General features: G+C 36.4%; 1 protein-coding gene across 1 annotated transcript in view; it reads left to right on the forward strand.

Annotated features, from left to right (window-relative positions):
- RYR2 (ryanodine receptor 2) overlaps window positions 1-22,834 on the forward strand; it is a 537,004-nt gene that overhangs the window by 390,558 nt on the left and 123,612 nt on the right. The window contains exons 70-77 of the mRNA XM_088842508.1: window positions 7,449-7,619; window positions 8,717-8,776; window positions 11,248-11,382; window positions 14,527-14,571; window positions 15,301-15,413; window positions 17,932-18,028; window positions 19,912-20,015; window positions 21,672-21,723. Coding sequence (XP_088698634.1) covers window positions 7,449-7,619; window positions 8,717-8,776; window positions 11,248-11,382; window positions 14,527-14,571; window positions 15,301-15,413; window positions 17,932-18,028; window positions 19,912-20,015; window positions 21,672-21,723 — 777 coding nt within the window. The remainder of the gene's footprint in view (window positions 1-7,448; window positions 7,620-8,716; window positions 8,777-11,247; window positions 11,383-14,526; window positions 14,572-15,300; window positions 15,414-17,931; window positions 18,029-19,911; window positions 20,016-21,671; window positions 21,724-22,834) is intronic.

Raw genomic sequence — 22,834 nt, forward strand, 5'->3', positions numbered from 1 at the left:
AAGCAAAGATCATGGCATCTGGTCCCATCACTTCATGGGAAATAGATGGGGAAACAGTGGAAACAGTGTCAGACTTTATTTTTTTTGGCTCCAAAATCACTGCGGATGCTGATTGCAGCCATGAAATTAAAAGACGCTTATTCCTTGGAAGGAAAGTTATGACCAACCTAGATAGCATATTAAAAAGCAGAGACATTACTTTGCCAACCAAGGTCCGTCTGGTCAAGGCTATGGTTTTTCCAGTGGTCATGTATGGATGTGAGAGTTGGACTGTGAAGAAAGCTGACCGCTGAAGAACTGATGCTTTTGAACTGTGGTGTTGGAGAAGACTCTTGAGAGTCCCTTGGACTGCAAGGAGATCCAACCAGTCCATTCTAAAGGAGATCAGTTCTGGGTGTTCATTGGAAGAACTGATGCTAAAGCTGAAACTGCAATACTTTGGCCACCTCATGCGATGAGTTGACTCACTGGAAAAGACTCTGATGCTGGGAAGTATTGGGGGTGGGAGGAGAAGGGGACAACAGAGAATGAGATGGCTGGATGGCATCACTGACTCGATGGATGTGAGTTTGAGTGAACTCCGGGAGTTGGTGATGGACAGGGAGGCCTGGCATGTTGTGATTCATGGGGTCGCAAAGAGTCGGACACGACTGAACAACTGAACTGAACTGATAAAACACTGATGAAAGAAATCAAAGATGACACAAATAGATGGCGAAATATACCGTGTTCATGGATTGGAAGAATCAATATAGTAAAAATGAGTATACTACCCAATGCGATCTATGGATTCAGTGCAATCCCTCTCAAGCTACCAATGGTATTTTTCAGAGAACTGGAACATATAATTTCACAGTTTGTATGGAAATACAAAAAACCTCGCATAGCCAAAGCAATCTTGAGAAAGAAGAATGGAACTGGAGGAATCAACCTGCCTGACTTCAGGTTATACTGAAAAGCAACATTCATCAAGACAGTATGGTACTCACACAAAGACAGAAACAAAGATCAATGGAACAAAATAGGAAGCCCAGAGATAAGTCTATGCACCTATAGACACCTTATCTTTGACAAAGGAGGCAAGAATATACAATGGAGAAAAAACAGTCTCTTTAACAAGTGGTGCTGGGAAAACAGGTCAACCATTTGTAAAAGAATGAAACTAGATCACTTTCTAACACCATACACAAAAATAAACTCAAAATAGATTAAAGATCTAGATGTAAGACCAGAAACTATAAAACTCCTAGAGGAAAACATAGACAAAACACTCTCTGACATAAATCATAACAGGATCCTCTATGACCCACCTCCCAGAGTAATGGAGATAAAAGCAAAAATAAACAAATGGAACCTAATTAAAAGCTTTTGCATAACAAAGGAAACTATAAGCTAGGTGAAAATACAGCCTTCAGAATGGGAGAAAGTAATAGCAAATGAAACAAATGACAAATAATTAATCTCAAAAATATAGAAGTGGCTCATGCAGCTCAATTCCAGAAAAATATATGACCCAATCAATAAAATGGGCCAAAGAACTAAACAGACATTTCTCCAATGAAGACATACAGATGGCTAACAAACACATGAAAAGATGCTCAACATCACTTGGTATCAGAGAAATCCAATCAAAACCACAATGAGGTACCACTCATGATGGTCAGAATGGCTACTATCAAAAAGTCTAGAAACAATAAATGCTGGAGAGGGTGCAGAATAAAGGAACCCTCTAACATTGTTGATGGGAATGCAAAACTAGTACAGTCACTATGGAGAACAGAGTGGAGATTCCTTAAAAAACGAAATAGAACTGCCATACGACCCAGCAATCCCACTGATGGGCATACAGATCGAGGAAACCAGAATTGAAAGAGACACGTGTACCCCAATGTTCATCGCAGCACTGTTTACAATAGCCAGGACATGGAGGTAACCTAGATGTCCATCGGCAGATGAATGGATAAGAAAGCTATGGTACATATACATAATGGAATATTCAGTTCAGTTCAGTTGCTCAGTCGTGTCCGACTCTCCGCGACCCCATGAATCACAGCACGCCAGGCCTCCCTGTCCATCACCAACCCCCGGAGTACACTCAAATTCATGTCCACAGAGTCGGTGATGCCATCCAGCCATCTCTTTCTCCATCGTCCCCTTCTCCTCCCGCCCCCAACCTTTCCCAGCATCACTTTTTTTTCCAGTGAGTCAACTTGTCGCATGAGGTGGCCAGAGTATTGCAGTTTCAGCTTTAGCATCAGTCCCTCCAATGAACATCCAGGGTTGATCTCCTTTAGAATGGACTGGTTGGATCTCCTTGCAGTATAAGGGACTCTCAAGAGTCTTCTCCAACACCACAGTTCAAAAGCATCGATTCTTCGGGGATCAGCCTTCTTATTACTTGGCTATTAAAAAGACTGCATTTGAATCAGTTCTAATGAGGTGGATGAAACTGGAGCCTATTATACAGAGCGAAGTACATCAGAAAGGAAAACACCAATACAGTGTACTAACGCGTATATATGGAATTTAGAAAGATGGTAATGATGACCCTATATGCGAGACAGCGAAAGAGACACAGATGTATATAGAACAGACTTTTGGACTCTGTGGGAGAAGGCGAGGGTGGTATGATTTGAGAGAATAGCATTGAAACATGTATTTTATCATATGTGAAATAGATCGCCAGGAACTCCTCTGAACAGAGATTGAGACCAAATACAAACACCAGCCAAGAGACAAATTATCACATATCAAGTCTTCAGGTAGTCCCTCAAGCAGGGAGAATCACCGTGTGTATGGAGTACCATTTCTAAAATTAGAAGAAGACTGTAAGTTGGGCAGCAGACCAATGTGGAGTAAGGTAGTCTGGGAAAGCGAGGTTCAGTATGACCTAAAGCAAAATGTCTGTAGCCTAGAGAGAGTCCAGTGTATAGATAATTGGCCATAATACTTGGGTAGTTCTAGTTTTCTTATTTTTTGAGGAACCTCCATGCAGTTCCACAGTGGTTGAGCCAATTTGCATTCCCCCTAATAGTGCACAAGGGTTCCCATTCTTCCACTTTGTCACCAAAACTTGTATCTTTTGTCTTTTTGATGTGTAGTCTCATTTTTATACTTCATATGTCTAAAAGTGTTTAAGTCATCTATGATTTTGTTTGTGTCTACTTTGGGAGAGTTGTAGGCCATTTCATTGGTTGAATACTAGAAAATTCTTCCCTTTTTCTTGGTCCTCTATTAAATTTTAGATCATTTTAGGTGAAATTGTTGGAGCTATATTTGTGGTGTGTGTGACAGAAAGATAGAAATACACACACAGAGATTTATTTAAGATAGAGTTTGTTTGTCCTACTTTCCTCCTTAACTATGCTTTCAACAGAAATAGTCAATAAAAGTCCAATAATAGGAATAAACAAGAGTTTTATCAGAGCCAAACAGAACTGTAAACTCGGAGACACAGATTCAAGAAGCACTCGTCAAGAGTTGTGTTCTGTCATACTGCAAAATGCAGGAGACTAATTAAGGCAAACACCAGAAAATTACTTATGTTGTTTGTCAAGAATTATGATTGGAGCTGGCCAGAAGTAAGCGTGCTTGTTAAGTAAGGATTGATTGGGATCTGAAATAGTTGCATAGATACCAGAGGAGGTCTTGAGACTATAAGGTTATAGCTGGAAGCTGCTAGCAGATCTTGTTTTGAGGGTGGCTGGTGGTGTCCTTGAGTCTGGTACAGTTCAGAAAATTCAGGTTCTCAGTTCAGAAAATTCAGTAATGCAGGATCATGTCTCCAACCACATTCACAGTGGCCACTGAGCTCTATTTTGGATGCCTAAACAATTATTACTCTATTTTAATTTTTAAAATGTATTATTTTCTTTAATGGTTAAAGCAGATGTGCAATGAGTATTTGGCAGGTCACAAAACAAGCTGTTCTGGTTAGTGTAAAATTTCAGTTAAATTATGTATGACCTAAGAATGACTTCCCCAGATCTCAATATCTGAAATTTTCTTCCATCAGTGCCTACATATTGATCACGTTATTGTGTATTCATGTCTGATTCAAATGTTAGGTAATGGATTGAAAATAAAATATGCACATTCAGTAACTATTGCAGTTCTGTTCAAATTATTGAACAGCTCCTATGAGTCAGGCACAGTGCTTGGTTCCATATACAGAAAAGAACAAAATAGGTTTGACCAGTTCCCTAATGGAACTCCAAAGTCTGGGGAGGAAACAGGCACTGAACAAACAAAACCAGCACATACAGATGTCCATGAGGGTATTTGGTTTCACGTATATTTAATTTCTTCATACCAACAGTGGACTATTATCAGCCATAAATGTTCAAAGATATATTAACTATTCTTTTCGGTTTACAAATTTCCTGTGGTATAGAAAACAAAATACATAATATTTTGAGTATACGTGGAATTAATTTTTCTAATATTTCTCAAATTAAACAATGTAGAGTTGCCTTTAGTGTTGATTTAAATTATTTTTATTATAAGGTCACCTAAATATAAATATCAAACTAAGTTTAAGTTCCATTTACTTATGCAACCATAAAGCTGAAAGAGCTTTAGAAGTTAAAATCAAAGAAAACTTCAACACCAATAAAATGTAGAGTTTAATATATTAATATTTAGTAATATTGATCACAATAAACTGTGGAACATTCTGAAAGACATGGGAATACCAGACCACCTGACCTGCCTCTTGAGAAACCTGTGTGCAGGTCAGGAAGCAACAGTTAGAACTGGTCATGGGACAACAGACTGGTTCCAAATAGGAAAAGGAGTACGTCAAGGCTGTATATTGTCACCCTGCTTATTTAACTTATATGCAGAGTACATCATGAGGAACGCTGGGCTGGAAGAAGCACCAGCTGGAATCAAGATTGCTGGGAGAATTATCAATAACCTCAGATATGCAGATAACACCACCCTTATGGCAGAAAGTGAAGAGGAACTAAAAAGGCTCTTGATGAAAGTGAAAGAGGAGAGTGAAAAGTTTGGCTTGAAGCTCAACATTCAGAAAATGAAGATCATGGCATCTGGTCCCATCACTTCATGGGAAATAGATGGGGAAACAGTGGAAACAGTGTCAGACTTTATTTTTTTTGGCTCCAAAATCACTGTGGATGCTGATTGCAGCCATGAAATTAAAAGACGCTTACTCCTTGGAAGGAAAGTTATGACCAACCTAGATAGCATATTAAAAAGCAGAGACACTACTTTGCCAACCAAGGTCCATCTAGTCAAGGCTATGGTTTTTCCCATGGTCATGTATGGATATGAGAGTTGGACTGTGAAGAAAGCTGATCGCTGAAGAATGGATGCTTTTGAACTGTGGTGCTGGAGAAGACTCTTGAGAGTCCCTTGGACTGCAAGGAGATCCAACCAGTCCATCCTAAAGGAGATCAATCCTGGGTATTCATTGGAAGGACTGATGCTAAAGCTGAAACTGCAATATTTTGGCCACCTCATGCGACAAGCTGACTCACTGGAAAAGAGTCTGATGCTAGGAGGGATTGGGGGTGGGAGGAGACGGGGACGACAGAGAATGAGATGGCTGGATGGTATCACCAACTCGATGGACATGAGTTTGAGTGAACTCCGGGAGTTGGTGATGGACAGGGAGGTCTGGCGTGCTGTGATTCATGGGGTCACAAAGAGTCGGACACGACTGAGTGACTGAACTGAACTGAAGACCGAATTGCCAGTGTTGGATAGAAATATGTTTGCATAATTTGTTTAATTTTTAGGATGGTGGTTCCTCATATGGGTTCATTATTTTAATCACTGTGGCTATGTTTCCTTTTAGTAAAGAGCTCATTCAAAACCACTAATTCATTATTTTTATAGATTAATGAATTTAAGAGTACAAATAATTATCATTTTACTTTTTTAAATGAAACTTAATAAGAATAATCTGTTACAAATTGGTACAGATAAAAGTGGGATCTATGCAATAAGTGGGCTTCCCAAGTGGCGTTAGTGATAAAGAATCTGCCTGCCAATGCAAAAGACATAAGAGACACAGGTTTGATCCCTGGACCAGAAAGATCCCTGGAGTAGGGAATGGCAACCCACTCTAGTATTCTTGTCTGGAGAATTCCCATGGACAGAGGAGCCTGGCGGGTTATAGTCTGTAGGGTCACAAAAAGTTGGACACAACTGAAGTTATAAGTACATTTCTTTGGAAAGTGAGTGCGATTCTTATTACTATGGTTCAGATTTTATTGATTTGATATATATATCAATATATGCTATATATGTAATGATATAGTACATTATTATAATATATATGATATTATTAACATATCAGCTACTGTCACTACATGGTTTCAATTGTTTCAAAACTTTCACTATGCAAAAAACTTATTTCAGTATTGTGTTTTGATATATTTTGCCTTCTTTTGGGGAAGACAAATCATTTGTATATTAAATTCTCTTCTGTTTTTTCTCAGCTCAAAACTATTATACCATATCATTATCATAAAAGTATCTTTAATGTTTGATTTGTTGGTACAAAGAAATTTAACATATACAAACAAGGGTATATGGGACAGTTGTTTTAATTTTAGTCTTCGAATGTGCCCTCTAAATAGAAAAAATTATCTTCACTACCCAGTGAAAATTAGACTCTATAATTTGAGGTAACCCTGGCACAGGCATGGTTTTCAACAGAATTACAAGGGAACTTAAATATCATGGCTGTGCTCAGTTGTAAGCAATTCATCCAGAGATAATCCTAAATATTTATGTAACACTGATTAGTATATTATTAATATGTCTCTTTCTGTTAGATGGGGATCAAGGCCTTGGGGAGACAAGTGTTCAGCCTATGTAAAAGGCAAATATATGCTGTGTGTGTGTGTGTGTGTGTGTGTGAGACAAAGCAAGCATTTGTCAAAGCAAAAACCATTTATTCTTACATTTTTTTTCCTCTTAAGCATTAATAATCATATAACACACAGTATCTGAAATTACCATGAATTTTTCATACATCCACATGCCTCTAAAATTACAATGTGCAATTTCCTTCTGAAATTATGTAGAAGGAATTCCCTGTTGTCCGTAGGACTCTGCGCTTCCACTGGCAGGGGCTTAGGTTCAGTCTCTGGCCAGGGAACTAATATTCTTCAAGTCACATGGTGTGGCCAGGCTAAAAACAAAAACAAACCAACAAAATAATAGCCTTTTTTTTTTTCTTAAAAAATATAGAAATGCCTACTGGGGAATTATAGTGATTTGGGGATCTGAGAAGTAGGACTTAAAATCAGCAAGAGATGCTGAAAAGGAAAGAAAAGAGTTATCCTCAGTAGGATTTTCAAAAACAGGGACCAGCAGAAAATGAGGAAGATGAAAACCACAGTCAGTTAGAAAAGGCTCAAGAATCCTGAGACAAGAAATTGTTGCAGATTCCAATGTTTATCTTTGTTCCATAGGCAGCTGTTTCTGATCAGGAAAGGAAGAAAATGAAGCGCAAAGGGGACCGATATTCCATGCAGACCTCTCTTATTGTGGCTGCTCTGAAGCGGTTACTGCCTATTGGGTTGAACATCTGTGCCCCTGGGGACCAGGAGCTCATTGCTCTGGCCAAAAATCGCTTTAGTCTGGTAAGGCTCCTCTTCCTCCTGTTGGGAAGATCATTTGACCTCCAGCTCCTCGAGTGTTTGGATTCCTTTGCTTCACTGTTCTGTGTCAGTTTCTTTTCATTGAAGGCTTTATTAACCAGTTTTTCTATACAGGCCCTAGGACTCAGACATAGAGATGGCCTAATATTTTTTTTTTGGAGGCTGTTTTTATTTCTAAATTATGTTAATTACCTCAAAGTTATATTCACACACCAAATGGAAAGATGGCAACAAGTCACTAGTCGGTGGGGGGTGGTGGGGATGGATTTCATATGAACTCCTGTATCAAATTTGTGATGAGAGGTGTCTGCAGATTTATGATGGGTATTTTTTCATAAATGCATAATGTGTTAGGTTAGATGCCTAATGTGTTATGCTGATCGTGGGTGGATAAGATGTTGACTTTTAAATCAGTTTTTCTCCTTTGTGAGCATCAAGATTGACGTTCTCAAGATTTCTTGATGGCCTTCAGCTTTCCTCTATGGCTACACAGAGAGAATGCAGTTTTTTGAAAATAGGCATGCTATGTTATATACATGTAAAATAAAAGGTATATTCTCCCTCCCACACTGAAGAACCTCTCCCTATATCCACAGTTTGAGACCCTACTGTGAGCAAGTTGAGGTGAGGTTGTGGCCAAGGGGGCTACAGGGATGCAGGCCCATTGGCTGTTGTTTAATATTTGTTTCTCAGGGTATGCTCCTAATGATTACTGGATATTTGTAGATGTTATTGACTAAAATGACTTCATGGAGATTTTAGAGAATATTAGAGACCTCCTTATGTTTGATCCTAAGGGAAGATGCCTCTGTTCTACTTCTTGTGACCTGGAAATTCAGTTGCATTAAATCTAGTGAACTTTCAGTGAAATTCAGTTAGGAGGTTGTCTTGTTTCAAGTCCCAGCAATATCAAAGAATTACCTGAGCAATAATCCCCCAGATTTATGGCATGTATTAAATCCTATAAAGATGATTGTTCAGACATAGACTATTTCATAAGAAGTTGGAGTTATTTCTTTTGACTCTTGACCGCGGATGCATTATAAGACTTCTTTTAGGTAACATTTATTTCTTGACAGAAAGACACTGAGGATGAAGTTCGAGATATAATCCGCAGTAATATTCACTTACAAGGCAAGGTAAGCCCAATACTATTCAAAAGGATACTTAGCACCTATAAACTATATAGTTAATCTCTCTTTACAAGAAATACTACAAATAATGTTGCTTTAACAAGTAAGGTAGTGAAAATATATCATCTTAATCATTCATTATTCTGCTGGCAAATCCTTATGAATTAATGACTCTCAAGATAACAAGTGACGTATTTCTAAAGTAGATCACCAGAGACTGTCAAATTTTGTTAAAAAAAAAAAAAAAGATGGTACCATTTGAAATAAAGGTTGGGGATTTCCTTCATACAGCTGAATTTGAGGACTTTTGTGATGTGGAGACAGTTGTCTATGAAAATTTGATATTTTACACCTAGTTCTCAGAAATGAAATAAGTTTGTTTAAGAGTCATTAGCACATAGGAGATAGTAAGAATTACTGTAATAGGAAAGCCAGTGTACATTTAGAAGAGAAACATGAATGGAAACTGTTATAACATCTATTTTTTAACTGTGGGTAAAACATTTGCTGTAAGTAGTTTTTGTAGTCACAATATTTACCATTATTTGGAAATGCTTTCATAGTAGTGGATAAACTACTCATTTGTTTACTGGACCAGTTATTTAATATAAAAAGTCTTGCAGTTAATTATTTTGACTCAGCTATTTGCTTCTATTCAGATGTCCCGCCTGAGGATTTTTTAAATTATGAAAATGTCCAAGTGTCAAAAAGTATTGATTATAGTATAATGTATCCCCTTCTGGGTATTAAAATGCTTCTTTCCAAAGATCCAAACCATATTCATATTTTTTAACACTTCAGAATATAATGTGATAAAGGTGTGACATGCTTTTGCAATATTTGCAATGCACAGAAATTATTTAGGACAGATTTCATGTGGACTTGTTCATGAAGTCCATCATTCATTTAATTTTAACTTTAAGAGTAGGAGGTTAATTCCCATACGAGCATGATGTCTTAGCAGATAAAAGTAAAAAGATTTTGAACATTATTCAAAATATTCATAAAGCTTCCAGCTTAACCTCAAGTTTATACATGGTTGTTTGAGGAGATCATGTGTCCCTGAAAGGATCTCAAGATTTCTAGGGAATTTGGGCTCATGCTTTGACAACCATGGTCCCAAATAGAGACAGGAAGTATTCAATACCTCTTAAGTAGGTGTTTATACCACTCTCAGGAAACAGCAAATAAAAAGTTATGTCTTGGATAAGCAGGAGGAAATCCTTCCATTATATTCTAGAGGTTACTTATAGGAATACTTTGGACAGTGTATGCTGTATATTGTGGTATCAGGAAGAAAGAGAAGAGCTGAGAAGGATGAACATGTATAATCAGTATTTCATCTCTTAATGAATGAAACCTGAAAGTAAAGACATAATGAATACTATTCTTTGTGACATTTCATTATATACTTTTTATACTAAGGGTATGGGATATATATGGACTTACAAACAATGAGTTCTTTTGTTCTCTGCTCCTTCTTGAACACATTGTCTTAAAATTGTAGGACTGGTAATCCTGGGGTCAAGAGGGAGTAATTTCATATTAAAAGAATAAAATCTGTAAGTCCAATAGTCCTCAAATGAAAAAAGAATATGAAGAAAAAGCATTTTGTTTTATCAAAGGACAAATAGGTGTTGACAAGTCATTCAGTGTATGAAGTTCTGTCTCTGACTAGATAAAAGTTATTTTTTTGAAACATTCAGGCTCTGCTTTCTCTGGCTAAGAGTTGTAAAGCTTTGGATGTTGTTGATCTAATTCTGCTTCATTATTCTCCATCTCCCATGTTGAAAGGAAATATTTAATGGGAAGGGAAATGTAAAAGTATTGCTTTGCCTGTCTAAATTATTTTTTTGAAGTGATCTATCCCTGGAAAGATGCTTGTATTTGTCAGTTTATATGGTTTAAAATAATCTTTCTTAAAAACCTTCAGAATTCCGTTATATCTTTAACTCAAGAAATTTGACAGTATTAAAAAGTAGGGTCCATAGATTACTTTATCAGAATATGATTTTGTATGCCTTCATTGGTTTATTTTCATTAGTATCTTAGTTTCAGTGAGATCCTATATCATTGCCTCTAAAGTAAATCTTTCACTGATTTGAGTGAAAGGAAAAGAAAAAAATTAAAATAGCTTTTGCCTGTTTTCTTTCCCTGATGATCTTCAGTTCATCCTTAAATCCTAGTTGAAATTTTACTTGTTTAGAGAAATCTTCCCAACCACAACAAATTAGGTTAAGTCCCCAAGGTACCTTATATTTCTTCCTAGCAGCACTGTACAATTGTAAGCATTTATTTGATGTCTGTCTGTCTCACCAGATGACAAGTTTCATTAGTACAAGGTACTTCTGTCTTGATCTCTGCATCATGCTTTCACCCTGTGTCTGTGCTCAATACGCAGCTATAGATTGACTCTTCATAAGTGGGTGTTCCTTTCTTTCCTCTGTATTTTTTGAACGGTTTTCTTTTTTCTGCAGTTGGAGGATCCTGCTATTAGATGGCAAATGGCTCTTTACAAAGACTTACCCAACAGGACAGAAGACACTTCAGATCCTGAGAAGACAGTGGAAAGGGTCTTGGATATAGCAAATGTGCTTTTTCATCTTGAACAGGTTAGCTCTTGCGTTGGTTCACATTTGCGTTAACCTTGTAAGAATGTTTTTTTAAATGACGTGTGCTAACTTGTGAGCCAAAAAACATACGTGTTCAGCATGTTCATTAAAAATAATCTGTGACCCGGGAGTGCTTATTATCTAATCAATATTATTTACAAGCTTATAATTTTTGCAGCTATTGATAGATAATGTATTGAGGGAGATCAAGTCCTCTATTTTATTTTCTTTTCCAAAATATTTCTAAAATTAAACAGATAATTAGGATTATATACTTAATTTTAAACCATTCTAACAAAAATTTCAGGAGTTACACCTGACTTCAAATGTTTATACCTGTATTTTTCATTACTGTTCATAGCACCATGTTTGAGATACTGTCTTTCCCTGGACTTATATTTGAATTTAAGGTCATTTGTTTAACCCTTCATTTTAATATTTTTGAGCTGAGTTTTCTCAGGATCAGCAATACATTACATTTAGAGAAGAGCAATGCATTGATATTAAAACCATGTGAGAATAATGTTTTATATCATTTTTCAGTTGTTTTCTATTTTAAACTATAAAGCTTACTGTGTGTCTTATTTTATTATTTATTACCTTTGCTCAAGAATTCCCAAACCAAAAATATCTGAAATGTTATCAATTGGTGGATTGTGTTTTTGTATAAGGAATCTTCTAGCTTACATAAAATATCTGCAACACAGAGACTTTCTCTGTTTCTCATGAGACCCATTCAACCAACTAACACCAGACTGAAGGTGCTCAGTGCAAACTCAAAAGTGTGCTGTCACTGGGTCTCCATGACAATACCTGTCTGACATGACGGGGCAGTTATTTTACATTAAACATAAAATAATAAAATGCCCTGTATCATCTCAGGATAGTGTTATCTGAATGTTTTGTAGAACACACTAGAATAGCAATAATAAATATATTTCTTTGATTACTATTTTATCTCATGATCTCCTATCTCTGCCCTAGCCAGTTAAATAACTAAAGATATCATCTAATGCAGTATCTGTTAATTTCCTTCTTGTTTACTCAAATGGAAATAACTTCTGAAAAGCCATGCAATTTATCACTATAACTGATGAAATTAAACTAGGATACTCTTATGCCATATGATTATCAATATATATTCACACTGTGTAACACTGTAATAATAATATAATATGATAATAGAATATTATTTAGACAACTTAATGTTTCCCTAAATTTTGTCATGAAATATTAAATAAATATAATCATATATCAGCAGATGACAAGATTTGAGGTAATGAAATGTTAAGTGATATATAAGGTCATAGAGGAATCCCTGGTGTTCCAGTGCTTGAGACACTGTGCTTCCATTTGAGGAGGCACAGATTCTATTCCTGGTTGGGGAACCAGGATCCAACATGCCACGCAGCTTGATCAAAAATTTTTAAAAATAGAGAAGTTAAAAGAAAGTCATAGAATTGTATGTCTGAAATGATATACATATTAAAGAAGATTGTGCTACGTATGCTTGTGCATGCTAAGTCGCTTCAGTTGTGTCTGACTCTTTGTGACCCTATGGACTGTAGCCTGCCAGGCTTCTCTGTCCTTGGGATTCTCCAGGGAAGAGTACTGGAGTGGGTAGCCATTCCCTTCACCAGGGGATCTTCCTGAGCCAGGGATCGAACCTGCATCTCTTATCTCTCCTGCATTGGCAGGCGGGTTCTTTACCACTAGCGTCACCAATTAAATGGCATTACTCTATCATGAGTTTTTAATTCTTCCTGGTTTTCTTGCACATATCTAAGTTTGCTTGAATGACTTGTAGATACATTATATGAAGTTTATTGAACTCTAATAATGTTTTATTATAGTCATATTTTATATGATCATAAATACATGTGACGTAATGAATATCATTTGCACAGTAATGAGATTAATTTTACTGAGCAACTATTTATCCCATGAATATTTATTGTGTGCCCTGCCCTGTGACAGCGATGTACTCTGCAGGTCCTGGGGGTTGAATTCTGTCCTCAACTCAAGTGGCTGGTGCTCCAGTCGAGGATACAGACACACAGATAACTATGCAATGATTTAGATGTGCTAGGATAAGAATGTACTGAAGAGAGAATAAAAAGAACCCAGACTTTCTCTAGCTGTGATGAGGGTGATCCCTGTGTAAATCTTTAAGATGTGTGAATATCTAGGAAAAGGTAAGCAGGTCAGATTTTAATGTCCAAGTATTCTTCAAAATGTTAAGAATATGAGTAAAAGAACTCATGAATTATCAAAGAACAGAAAAGAGTGGGAAATACCTGTGTGCAGAATTCATTCCTTTCGTCTCTCTATTCATATGTTAATTTGTGAGTCATAGAAGAGTTTGCTAAGAATATTTTCACTTGCTAAACAATATTTTCACTTGCAAAAGCAGTGGGATGCACAGGAAAGACTTAATCTCAAATGTCAGTGACCTATGCAAGTGACTTTTTGTACTGTACGTCTGGTCTTCGTTCTCAGAAGAGTGAGCTGTCTCCTTGGGATTTTATAATACGCAAACTTACCAGACAAGCTAACACATCAGCACAGACAGACATTCAAACAGTTGCAAGACACATCTTCATGTTCACTTTTGGATCACACATCTTCCCAACATCTATTTACTTCATTTATAGGAAAATTCACTATTTAAGGTCTTTCCTTTGGGTAATAAAATGCTCTGCCAAATGGTAGCCTTCATGACAACAGAGACCTTTTCTAACACGTTCATCAGTGCTTAGGTACTTAATTATGTTTGTTGAGTGTTACCCATGTTGATCACAATGCCTTATTCTCGGTGAATAGTATTATCCTTGATTCTGTTTTCACCTACACTGTCTCAACAATGCTTTGTTTTGCATAACATAACTGAGAAGAAAACTGAACTAACTGGATAATTATCAGAAAGTGTTTCTTGATCTTATAGAGGAAAGAGGATCACAGAAATAAGTGCTTTCAAATTACACAAATTGCTTTGTTAAAATTTCCAAACCACTGTAATCCAAACATTCTAAATGTTTTCTTCAGGCATTAGTATTACATTCATATTTTGACTCTTTACTGCAAAGGATAATACCTTTAGTTTTACTTTTTTTTTAGCTAACATAACATTTTTATTTTTTCCAGAAATCTACATGTATGCGCCGGAGATATTACAATCTGGGAAGTACAGTGTTCAATTGCCTAGAAATTACTAATGAATGTAGAATTCCATGTTGGGATTTTTTCTCTCTAATACTTATGATTAATCTCTTCCTTGAAATTCCAAATGCCATTAGCTAAACACATAGCTTGCTTGCATCATTTACTGCAACTTATAAATTCTCATTTGTCCCTATCTAACAAAATAATTATATAGTTTAACATTTTTGCAAAATTAAATTCTTTTACTTACTCCTACTAATGTGTTCACGAAGACTTGTCATCTTCTCTCCATCCTATTAAATATGTTAAGAAACGGTAGACTTCGTTAGAATTTTCTTTAACTGCCTCTATTTATATTTATTGTTGTAGCGTTTAGGATAAAATCAGTGAAAATGCATAAGCAAGGATAGGTTAATTTTTCTCTACTTATGTTTTGGCACCATAACTGAATTTTAAAAAGGATGCAAAATTATTTCAGATAGGATGGTTTCATATTTCTTTGGTTTTTATAAATGATATAGCTTCTAAAGTACACATTGTTGGGAAATAATGATGTTTTTTCTAAGGAAAATGCATCTGAAACTATTTCAAATGTAGCATTGGGTAACTTGAAGATATTTTCATAATAATTGTAAGATACTTTTGGAAAATTGAAAATCTAAAATTTTCTAGCTAAAAGGTACAGCTGTTTAATACCATGTTCCTGAAGCTGTTTGGGGGGTTACAAATATGTGTGTCTCTGTCTTTCTACCTCAGGTTGAGCATCCTCAGAGATCAAAAAAGGCCGTATGGCACAAACTGCTCTCTAAGCAGAGGAAACGTGCCGTGGTTGCTTGCTTCCGGATGGCTCCTTTATATAATCTGCCGAGGTCAGAATTTCTTTAATGTTGGTAATAGATTAAAGTTACTCTTCCTCTAAGAAATGACAGGAGGCTAGCATACACCTTGACATGGATCTAGTAGTCCAAGAGAAGGGTGAAGGAGATCTGTTGCCTTTTCTGTGTAATGCTTAACTTCATTTTTCCTTGTTGGTTATTCTCATTGGCCTGTAATGTCATAATTGAATAGATTTTATTTTATTTTTTTTATTGAAGTATAGTTGTGCCTTGGATGTACAGTAAAATGATGTATACATCTTTCTTTCTTTTTCAGATTTTTTTCCTGTGTAGGTTATGAGATTATTGAGTAGACAGATACTGTGCTATCCAGTAGGTCCTTGCTGGTTATCAGTTTTCTATATAATAGCATACATATGTTAATTTCAGACTCTTAACTTATCCCTCCCCACTCTTTCCCCTTTGGTAACTAGAAGTTTGCTATCTGTTACTTTTAAATACTTAGGAGGATCTGCTCACATATTTGAGACAGGATAGAGAAATCAGCTTCCCTAATAGCTCAGTTGGTAAAGAAGCTCCCTGCAATACAGGAGACCCTGGTTCGATTCCTGGGTTGCGAAGTTCCTCTGGAGAAGGGATAGGCTATCCACTCCAGTATTCCTGGGCTTCCCTTGTGGCTCAGCTGGTAAAGAATCCACCTGCAAGGCAGGAGACCTGGGTTCCATCCCTGGGTTGAGAAGATCCCCTGGAGAAGAGAAAGGCTACGCACTCCAGTATTCTGGCCTGGAGAATTCCATGGAGTGTCTAGTCTATCGGGTCGCAAGGAGTTGGACACAACTAAGCGACTTTCACTTTCAGAGTAATCAGGAACCAGTCTTTGGGGTCAGACTGCCTTGATTTGAATCCTGACCTCGCAGCTTATGAGTGCATGATTTTGGTCAAGATTTTTTCCTGACTTTGTTTTAGTTTTCTCAACTGTACCTTAAGGTTAGCCTCATAGAGTTGTTTAGGTTATTTAATGGGTCCAGGTAGACAGAATGCTTAGAACTGAACATGACACAATGTTAATCGTTGTTTGTTACTTTTGTGATTATTTCATCTTTGAGGAAAAGAATTTATAGGGAACTATGCAATGGCAAGCCACCCCAGTACTCTTGCCTAGAAAATCCCATGGATGGAGGAGCCTGGTAGGCTGCAGTCCGTGGGGTCGCTAAGGGTCAGACACGACTGAGCGACTTCACTTTCACTTTTCACTTTCACACACTGGAGAAGGAAATGGCAACCCACTCCAGTGTTCTTGCCTGGAGAATCCCAGGGACGGGGGAGCCTGGTGGGTTGCCCTCAGTGGGGTCACACAGAATCGGACACGACTGAAGTGACTTAGCTTATGGGAATAATTCAAATACATTACCCTTCATGGTACCTCTTCAACTCACTTTATTGACTTAACATCCAGTTCCATCAACTAGCAGATTACAAGTTAGTTTCTACAATATAACAGTCTTCTCTTCTACTTTCTCTGATATAACATATTCAAAATTGTATTCCTTATTCCAGTGGTTCTCAGACCTGGTGCTTTTAGTAAATAACACTCAGATTCACTTGAGGAATATCCAAGCCTCAACCTGTTGAATCAGAATATCTGAGGGCTTAGCATGTGTACTGTGTAAAAACTCCCCAGGGGATTCTGATGTACCAGTAGAGTTGAGCTTCTCTCTTGTACGAGAATTGATGGAGAGTTCTGGCCATTCCAGGTGCCTGGTCAGTTCTTCTCCCTGGATTTCAAGGCCCTTCATAAACCTATCTAACTTCGTGTCTCATGATTCCTTAGTCTACCTTGGATACTGTTAATGTTGTAGCATTCCACTCTGCAATGGCACCGTCTCATTTTAACACATCTGGTAAGCTCTCATGTTCCCTTATTGACGTGACTTTCTTCGAGTGGAAACAGCCATATATAGCATCAATTTCAAGATGAGTTTACTTATTCTTTTAGTCTTTACTGGTCTTCTTTAATTCATAGGCAACTATTTTCGTTAGTATTCTAGGATTTAATCTTTGGATATATACTCCCATAAAGTTCCCTTAATACATTTAGTTTTGTAATCCTCAGAGGCTGTATCTGATGTTGACAGGAAGACTGAATAATTCCTCTCTTGATGCTCACAACTATTTATCCAGAGCCACTTTATGTCATAAAAGCTACCATGTAGTGAGCATCTATCCAACATGTTTTATGTTCTTTATCTCAGTTTGAGTCTCACAAAACTGAAGCATAGATGGGATTATCCTGGTTTTATAAATGAGAGAAGTTGACAAAGTTGGATAACTTGACCAATGTTACAAAACTTAGAAATAACTGAATCCAGGTCAGTGTGTGATCTGAGAAAGCTTTCTCTATCTACTGCAATGTCTTGCCTCTCCAGTTGAGATTGGAAAGTTTATTTTTATTTATTCTTTTAGTGCACAGATAATCCAGTGATTAAGTGCTACTGAATGCCTTTTCAATTTATTTTTTAAAAAGCTCTTTGAAATTGTGCTTACCTTTTAGGCATCGGGCTGTCAATCTCTTTCTTCAGGGATATGAAAAGTCTTGGATTGAGACAGAAGAACATTACTTTGAAGATAAATTGATAGAAGACTTAGCGGTATGTTTTTACTCGGTTAGAAGATGAAAGAAGTTCTGGGCTTGGTGGAACAACATTGGTGTGAGCCATTTATTTTATAACATTGAAGAGGAAACATTATTGCAACCTATGGGGCTTAGGAAACTTTATTCTGGATTGTTACTGCATGCAATGTTTAGGGAAAATTCACTCTTATTTCAAAGAGATCTCATCAACAGCCAGTAATTCAGAATTTAAGTAAATTTTGACTCTATTCTTTTAAATTATTCCTCAAAGGAACTTCAAACACCTCAGAACCAGGATAGAACTATAAAAGCTGAACCATAAAGAGTAATTCACCAAAAATAAGTTGAAGCTTAATAAAAGCTAATGAAAAGCGGCTGGTTGTTAAACATATGCAGGGCAGAGAATGATAGATTGGATACATTGGAAGAGCAGGAAGTCACAGTAGATATAGAATAAACGGAGAAGTAGAATTTTTCATCCAACCATGCTGATAAGGAGGCTTGTGTTACTGAGAATGCTTCACTCAAGGGAGCCATTGTCTCAATTTTTATAAGCTGTGGATCTATTTAAAAATTTGAGCAAGAACCACCTTCTCAGGAAAATTTACAAGCATGTAGTTCTGCCCCATTTTGTAGACTGAGAGTCTTCATAATTCCAAAGTTAAAACTTTGGTCTGAAGTTTTTTTGAAAAAACACACAAATAATCAGGGAATGTGATGAACAAATTAATTCATAAAACCTTAACCCTGATTATTCCCATATATTTTATTTAGTTGTTATTTTTATTGGGATATAGTTGATTTACACTGTTGTGTTAGTTTTTGGTGTACAATGATCCCATATATTTTAAGTGAGTTTCATTTTTCTTTAGAATCAAACCTTTAGAATATTAGAATATTTTAACCTTGCAGATTTACCATACTAGCTGCAACATTAAGCCTTAAGTCCAAGAAAGAACGTCATTTACATAGAAAGAATATCAGTTTGAATGCGTAAGTCTAAGAGAGATATAAAATTCATTAGTCATTCAACAAACAGGATTAATTCATTCTCAAGTCAGTAAAAAATGCTTAATAATTTTCTTTATGGTAAATGTTCAATAAAGGAAATTGCTTTTTTAAGTTTTAAAAGTAAAAGTGAGAATAACATGTAAGTGGTTCAAACATTAACTCATTCAGCATTCTTTACCTATTTCTGTCTACGCAGGCACCAAAAATGTTTCATTTGATAAAACAGTTTGCCTTGCTAGGTGCGCTACATTTTTATACATGGAGTGACAGCATTTTATTGCAGTTTTTTGTATTTGAGATCTCCCTAGAGCTGCTAAAATCCATGTAGCAGTTCACTTTTCAGTTAGTTATGATGCTGCTTATAAGAATAGTATTCAGAATTTTTATTTTTTTTATTTTTTTAATTTAATTTATTTTTTTTTATTTTACAATATTATATTGATTGGTTTTGCCATACATTGACATGAATTTGCCCCAGGTGTATATGAGTTATCATCCTTGCCCACAGTATCTTTTTGTCCCATTATTCAACAACTTTTTAAATTAAAAATTTATTTTATTTTTATTTTATTTGGCTGTGCTCTGTGGCATGTGAGATTTTAGTTCCCTAACCGGGGATCAAACCCATGTCCCCTGTATTGGGAGTGCAGAGCCTTAACTACAAGACTACCATAGAAGTCCCAACTTTCTTCTTTAATACTGTATACTTTTGCATCAATAATATAGTACACGCATGCAAGTACAATGCATATAACATAGACACAGATATGCACCACAACAGGAAGAAAAAGGCTTTCTATTTGCTGTTCCAAGCCTTCATAGTGCTCCTGGGTTTGAGTGAACATTTCACCTTAATGTGAAATTTTATGGATTTGACTTTTTTTATAGAAACCTGGAGCAGAACCTCCAGAAGATGATGAAGGAACTAAGAGGGTTGATCCTCTTCATCAGCTGATCCTTCTGTTTAGTCGAACAGCTTTAACGGAGAAATGGTATGGTTGGGGAGCTCACAGGAGACATAGGAGGAACAAACAGAAACCCATGTCTGAGTGTTCTGTCTGTCACATGTTCATGTTTCAATTTCATCTTCTTCTTGAGAGGAGAGAAAATTGTTCAAAGTTAGTTGGGAAGATCCCCTGGAGAAGGGAACGGCTACCCACTCCAGTATTCTGACCTGCAGAATTCCATGGACTGTCTAGTCCATGGGGTTGCAAAGAGTTGGAACATTTCAACTTCACTTCACAGGACCAGTCTGATATACATGTATGAACCAACACTCGTTCAGCTTCAGACTTTAATATTTGCCTATCAAATATTAATTTTGCCTAGCTCTAATTCTTTTAACAACATTATAATTAGCTGGTTGATTCTGAATCTTCTTATAATCTTCTCTTTATCACAAATGTCCTTTAGAAATTAAAACAAAAGAGCTCAAAGTGAATTTCAATACCAAAAGTGTTGGAGACCACTGGTGACCCCAGATTTCCTGGATAGATTATCTCCATTGTGCAGTGAGTGTTAGGAAACTTGAGGAGATGGGTAAGCCATCCCCTCAATGCGAAGTTTCTTTGAGATCTGTTTTAAAGGCCTTCTCCATTTTTCTTAGTTCTTGTTCTTCTGAATTCATTGAAACCACAGAGGGCAAAACCTCTATGGAATTAAATAAGAAATGCATTCATAGGCTTGATAATTAAACTATGTAATGGATAGCACCTGCCCATTACAGGGGCACGGCGTAGATTCATTCTGTAGATGAGATCTTGCAGAGGTTTCAGAACCTTCATCAGCTTCCCTGTCTTGGGAAAGAAAGCCAACTTTGCCCCAGGCAATGCAGGAAAATAATTTAATTATCAATCCCTATTCACATGAGTCTTGATGAGTTCATCTGACCTCTGTGCATGTCATAATAATGTGCATTTTTCCCTCTTAGCTAATGTGATCCATCTTTCTCTCACTATTTCTCTCTCTCTCTCTTATTATTTCCTAACTAACAAAATCATCTCATCCCTAAGCATAGAGCAGCTCCCTGTCTGGCATTGTCAGGTAATGAGGTATTTCTCATAAGTGGACTTTTCTGATGGCTGTAAGTTTAAAACTGCTAAGATAATTTTTCAAACATCAGGAATTTTTTGATGGAAGTCTTTCTTCAGTGAATTAGTGATTTTCATGATTTTTCAAAAGAAGACAATAAATAGATTTTTACCTGTCTTAATTTTTAAGAATCTTTATGACCATAATATTTTTTCACTATGTAGTCATAGAATAATTTGGGGAGTCTTTCCAACAAATGTCAGATATCACTTCTGCTGTCAAGATCCCTGACATCACGTAAATTTTCTTGTTTCAGTGTTTGTATTTTTAAGAAAAGATTAATGTTACTACAATTGTGTGTAAATCAGTAGACTGTTTATTTACACACAAACATTTATTATTTTAGACTGTGAGGTAAGATGGGGCCAACTCTTGAGGAAGTCTAATATCTTTGCTTTCAGATTCTACAATATTTTTGAATGATTGCTCTAAGTTTTGTGTTTGTTTCATTTAAAAAAAGACGCATTTGTTGAAAGATGGTTATTTTATATAGTGATGGTAATTTTTCGTGTAACTAACCTCCCTAAAAACTGTTGTTTTTTTCTTGTTTTTCATAGCAAACTGGAGGAAGATTTTTTATATATGGCTTATGCAGATATTATGGCAAAGGTAAATAAATGTCTTGATTTTAATGATAAAACATAAAAATCTACGTATTTCTCAATTAAAATAAAATATTGTTAAATTTTAGAAAACTTAAGGGCATTAATCTCAACTTTTCACTTGTTGCTTGAATATCTGTTCTAACTTTTTTGACAGATTATCATTGTTTCTTCATTTAACATTTTATTTGTGGAAATCTCACTAATTTTCCAAACATTCATTCATTCAACAAATATTCACTGGGCATCAAGATACTAGAGATAACATGGTGAATCAGAGAGAAATACACACATCCTATCTTCTTAGAGTTTATCATCTGATGGAAAAGGCAAACTTTGAACAAATGATTACCCAAAAGATGCTGACAGGTTCAAATGGTAGAGGAGCAATTAGAAGTATATGGAGTAGGTTGCATAGCACTGAGTTTTAAGGAAGTCCTTGACTGTTGAATGATGAGTTGACCATGCAAAAATAGTAATAGCTAAGTAGTTACCGGGCGCTTATTTCATTTAATCTTAGAGCAAGGAGATGAATGAGGCGATGAGTATAAAAAAGGAGTCAGGTTTCTCTGAGGCTTCTGACTTAAGCATCTGAGTTGACAGCAGTACCATATGCTGAGGGGGGAAGCACCAGAATCAACGCAGGCCTAGAGTGAAGAGGCAAGATGGCAAATTAAATTTTCAACACGTTCATTAAAGATGCCTGTGAGACATCTAAGCGGAGATGTCCAGTGCGTGGTAAGATAGTCATTTCTTACATTCTGTATCTCATGGAAGGCTTATAAATATAGCTTTGTTATTTGTCAGCATTAGAAGGAAACTGAAGCCATAGTATTAGATAATCTTTCTCAGGCAGAAAAGGAAGCATGAGAAGAACAGTCAGCATAGGACCAAGCCTTTAAAGACATGAATGCTTAAGAGATAGCTAGAAAAAAATGACTTCTCCCCAGAAAAATAGGAGAGAATCTTAAGTGTGAAGATACATAGTAACTGTTGGAATGTGTGGTCAACAAGGTCTTACTCTGCTGAGGGACTAAACATAAGGACTGAAGATTCCCCAGGATTTATTCCATGGACATCATGTGACCACGATGAGAATAACTGCAGAGAATTTTGAG

This window comes from Moschus berezovskii, chromosome 12 (genome assembly GCF_049115385.1).
Source record: "Moschus berezovskii isolate FMDL1 chromosome 12, NW_MosBer_1.0, whole genome shotgun sequence".
Classification (NCBI taxonomy): Eukaryota; Metazoa; Chordata; class Mammalia; order Artiodactyla; family Moschidae; genus Moschus; species Moschus berezovskii.